Source organism: Calliphora vicina, chromosome 3, assembly GCF_958450345.1.
Source record: "Calliphora vicina chromosome 3, idCalVici1.1, whole genome shotgun sequence".
NCBI classification, from domain to species: Eukaryota; Metazoa; Arthropoda; class Insecta; order Diptera; family Calliphoridae; genus Calliphora; species Calliphora vicina.
In genome coordinates, this window is record NC_088782.1 from 10,371,750 (window position 1) to 10,376,456 (window position 4,707).

The following is a 4,707-nucleotide window of genomic DNA, read 5'->3' on the forward strand; positions in this document are numbered from 1 at the left end:
TTTAGTAACATGTTGTTGAGGGTTTTTGGGGATACAAAAACGTTGACTGGGGAGGAGGACTGAAAAAATATTGACAACACTGGCGCCTGGAGGCCATTTTTGCAATCGTCGTGTCGTCGTCAAGTTGGTTTCGTATTTTAATCAGACAAATCTTTTTAATTTTTCATTTGATATAAATTTCATAACCTTTTCACAAAATAAATCGTTCACAACTCCTGTTTCGGTGAAGGAGTTAAAAGTCGCCAATAAACTAAAATTTATCCACAAAAGTTGACGTCATAAATTTTTCTGTGCTAAACGACACTTGTTCGTGTGCTCGCACCACAAGAAATAGGAAAAGTCGCAATTCATAACTATTACGAAAAGAACTGATTTTATTTTTTTTACTTATAAAAACCTTATTGAATATTATCAAAGAGAATTAATTTTCTTTGGGTAAAATTTGTAAACATGGCTCAGTAAAAATGTCTAAACTAAAATTATATAAAGTTGTAAAAGCTCCATGTGGAGACAAAGTTCGTCGCATTAAATCTTCGAAATCGAAGAGGGAAAGTGGTAGTAAAATTTCCAAGGATTTTAATTTTCATCAGTACCAGTTGGAAACTTTTCAGCTGATTTCTTTATCTTCTATCTATTTTTATAATAAGTATAACACCAACAATAACAAAAATGGACAACAACACGAAACAAAATTATTCAAGAACTGGCAATACGAAAACGTCCAATCAAGCAACTGATTCGAATCGTCAAAAATCGTCATCCTCAGGTGAGTACATATTAAGTTTGTTTGATGTTCAAGTTATATAGTTAATACATGCCTCTAAAGATATTCAAACAACCAAACATTGGCCAAGAAATTCACGTCGTCGTGAAAACCCCTCAACATCGGCTCGTAACAACAACGGCAACAATAGTAGTAAACAACAACAACTATCATCTAAAGTACGTCCAAATGTGGACAAAAGACCACGTGCAAGAGGCAGCAATGGTTACAACAACCACAATGCTGGTGGCTCATATCGTGGCACTAACGAAGATTACTTTGCTACCGGCACCGGATTAGGGTTCGGGGATACAACGTTCTACGACTCCTCCATGGGAGCGGCAGTAGGACGTTTTGAGCACACCGATTATGAGTTAAATTCCGTATATGCTCCTGGCAGCAAGAAACAGAATTTAAATCATTTATTAAATTTTTACTATACACCACGTGAAGTGGACTATTACGATGGTGTTGGAGGTAATAGTGGTGGTGGTGGCAGCAGTGGTTATATCCAACGTCATGGCCATGTCAAAAAGCATAAATACAATAAAGAACAGTTTTTGCAAGCAAAGTAAGTAAAATATTTTATTTCAATGAAATTAAAATATTTTGTAAAATATAGGAACTAAGAACATTTTATTTTTAGCTTTCAGTTTGTTATAAAATCATCTGCTAAACGTAAAACAGATGACTCTCCAGATACTCTCATTGATTGGTCTCTAATTGAACAGATCAACATACAAACACCCGATGAACCGCAGTGTCCTATTTGTTTATATCCACCAGTGGCTGCTAAAGTAACTCGTTGTGGTCATGTATATTGCTGGCCTTGCGTTTTACACTATCTTTCTCTAAGTGACAAAACATGGCGTAAGTGTCCCATATGTTACGATGCCATACATGTGGGTGATCTAAAAAGTGCTTCTATTGTGCAACAACAAACATTTAATGTCAACTCACATATCACGTTCCGGTTGATGCGTCGCAAAAAAGGTTCTTTATTTATAGAAAAACATGATTGCATGAAAAAAGAACAAAACACGGAAAAATATCCATATGTCTGTAGTCCCATTGAGGAAAAGATATTCTCCAAGTTCATATTAGCGAAACGCAGTGATGTGGCTGATATTTTGGAGCGAGAACAAAGAGAACTACTGTCGGATGTTGATGAGTCTTGTCCTGAATATGTATTCATTCAGCAAGCCCTTGAATTATTAAAAGAAAGAACAAACTTATTGGGTGACATCGAACAAAGGGATGAGGAAATATATAAATTCGAAGAAACTGCAAAAGAAGAGATTGTAGTTAACAATATAAATGTTATTGAAACTAAAGAACTACTACTTCATAATAATGACATAAATGAAACTGAAGCACTAGAATCAAACAAAGAGGCATCATCATTAAACAATCAAGAAATTAATACCGACGAAGAAACTGCTGAGACGTCTTCTAACACGGACACTATATCATACACTCATTCAGCAGGTGCTCAAAAGTCATCAACTAAATTTTATTATTTCTATCAATCTGATGATGGTCAGAACATTTACTTGCATCCATTGAATGTGAAAATGCTACAAGCTTGCTATGGCAGTTTAGCGGATGCTCCTGCTATAATTAGTGCTCGAATTATACAAAAGGAACAACATTCAATGGATGAAGATCATCGTCGTAAGTTTACTTGTTTAGGCCACTTACCATTAACTTGCCAGTTTGCTGTAGTGGAAATTGAGTTGCAACCACCTTATGTCACTGAGGACATAATACAAGTCTTTGAGCGCGATATAGTCTTTCGCAAGAAGGAACGCCACCGTAGGGCAAGAGAAGAGCGTGAACGTGAGAAACACATTAATGCCATTAATGATCGTCAGATGGGAAAACTTATTGCAAGTACAGCAAATATAAATATAACATCCTCCCACGAATTTCCAACGGTAAGTTATATTGACATACATAGGCGACCGCTGTTGTAATGAGGTTTATTTTATTATTTGCAGTGTGGTTTTGAGGAATCATTAGTACCAACCGGCGATATTCAGCTGATCGACAATGTCCCTTCAACTTCTAAAGGTGGTCGTACTAAAACTGTTAGCACTAGTAGTGCTGGTAGTTGCAGTTATTCTGCAATTGCCATACATTGCAAAAAGGAACACACACCTTGGTCTAACCTTAATGCAGCCCAAAACACGAGTGCTGCAACTGGCGTTCAGTTGACAACTGACGATGGTGAGACTTCCATTTTAAGTACTATTCACACAAATTTAGGTGATGTTTTGGCCCAAGCCTTATCGCAAAAGAAGGAAAGAAAATCTACTACTAAAACGAATGAATCGTCCAATACCATTGGCGGAAATAAGAAATCGAAGAAATCAAAGAAAATGCTTCCTCTTTATTCTACCGGCATGAATTTTAGTGGTAACTAATTAATAATTATGTTTGCTGCAACTTACGTTTTTCAGTTTTTACAAATTGAGTTTTATAAAATCTATCTTTAGTTTCGTTTTCTTTTTTTTTAAATACGTAAATATAAAATGTTTTGAAATCAATCAAATATTATTTAACCATTATTATTATATTCTTGAAATTGCAACTAATAATTTACAAAATACATAATAAAATTTAAAAATATATGTACTCAATTGTTTTCTCGTTTGGTTTTATTTTAATTTGTTTGGTCAAAGTAAAAAAGATTTCGTTGAAGGGTTAAACAGATATACAATTAAGTAGCATACTTGTAGGCCGAATGATTTACTATATTTATAACGTGACCAACTAATTTCATGAAAATCTACTTTATCCAATTTCTCTGTTCGGCTGGTAGAAATTACTTAATTGTGCAGCTTTAAAAATAGCTCGATATTTGAAGACTTTTATTATACCCTTCACCATGAGTGGTAATGGTATATATAAGTATGTCATAAAAGTTTTTTATTAAATTATGTATTTGAATAATATTTTCTATTCGTTATTTTCTTCAACAATTTTTTTTAACTGAATTTCTTTCATATTATTTTTATACCTTTCACCTTTGTGAGAAGGGTATATATAAGTTTGTCATTCCTTTTGTAATTTTATTATTTATGTAATATCAAGCCTTATAGGCCAATATAACAATATTACAAGTAACTAATACCTGATTATAATTATTTTTAAATTAAAAAATCCAAAAAAAGAAATTATCACATTAAAAAAATATGTATTAATAAATATCATAATTATACTTATTGTCCATCAGTAGCTATAGTATTTAAAAAGTCTAAGATCCACAATATAATTTTTCGACCCTATAAAGTATATATATTCTGGATCCTTATAGATAGCGGAGTCGATTAAGACATGTTCGTCTGTCTGTTGAAATCAACTTTCCGAAGCCCCCAAATAACTTACATACACGATTCATGAGAAAATCGATCCAAAAATGGCTGAGATATAAGTAAAAAAGCAGGACAACCTCGATTTTTTACCTATATCTGGATTACTAAGTCATTAATATAGTCAATATGGATATCTAATGACAGATATTTCAAAAACTTTTGCAACGACGTATATAAGACCATAGTAAGTGTACAATGGGTCAAAATCGGAAATAAAATTTTAACCCGAATTTTTTTCATCAAATGTTTTTTTTCGCTTAATATTAAAAAAAAATGAAAAAACAAAAATTTACAAAAAATTAAAAAAAAAATATTTAAAATTTTTATTTTGAAGTATAATTTGGTGAAGGGTATATAAGATTCGGCACAGCCGAATATAACTCTCTTGTTTAAACAGTTTTTTTAACCAAAAATTGTTTCACCAGAAATAATTTTTAATATTTATCTTAAAGTATACTTTGCTGAAGGGTATATAAGATTCGGCACAGCCGAATATAGCTATCTAGCTTGTTTATGACTATTTTTGTCTGCGCTATCTTTTTAACCATAAATAATATAACACCATAA

At 32.6% G+C, this 4,707-nt stretch overlaps 1 protein-coding gene across 1 annotated transcript; it reads left to right on the top strand.

Moving 5' to 3' along the window:
• The first annotated feature begins 90 nt into the window (after nt 1-90).
• LOC135953231 (E3 ubiquitin-protein ligase RNF10) lies at nt 91-3,405 on the top strand. Its single transcript, XM_065503012.1, has 4 exons — nt 91-766; nt 827-1,334; nt 1,410-2,700; nt 2,764-3,405. Exons 1-4 carry the CDS (start codon nt 670-672, stop codon nt 3,187-3,189), a joined length of 2,322 nt encoding a protein of 773 aa, XP_065359084.1. The 5' UTR covers nt 91-669; the 3' UTR covers nt 3,190-3,405.
• Nucleotides 3,406-4,707: the final 1,302 nt, after the last annotated feature.

Excerpts from the sequence above, each read along its gene's own strand:
- LOC135953231 (XM_065503012.1), top strand. The coding sequence starts at position 670 with ATGGACAACAACACGAAACAAAATTATTCAAGAACTGGCAATACGAAA. Across the intron at positions 1,335-1,409 it reads GAACAGTTTTTGCAAGCAAA|CTTTCAGTTTGTTATAAAAT; the intron begins GTAAGTAAAATA and ends TTTTATTTTTAG. Across the intron at positions 2,701-2,763 it reads CCTCCCACGAATTTCCAACG|TGTGGTTTTGAGGAATCATT; the intron begins GTAAGTTATATT and ends TATTATTTGCAG.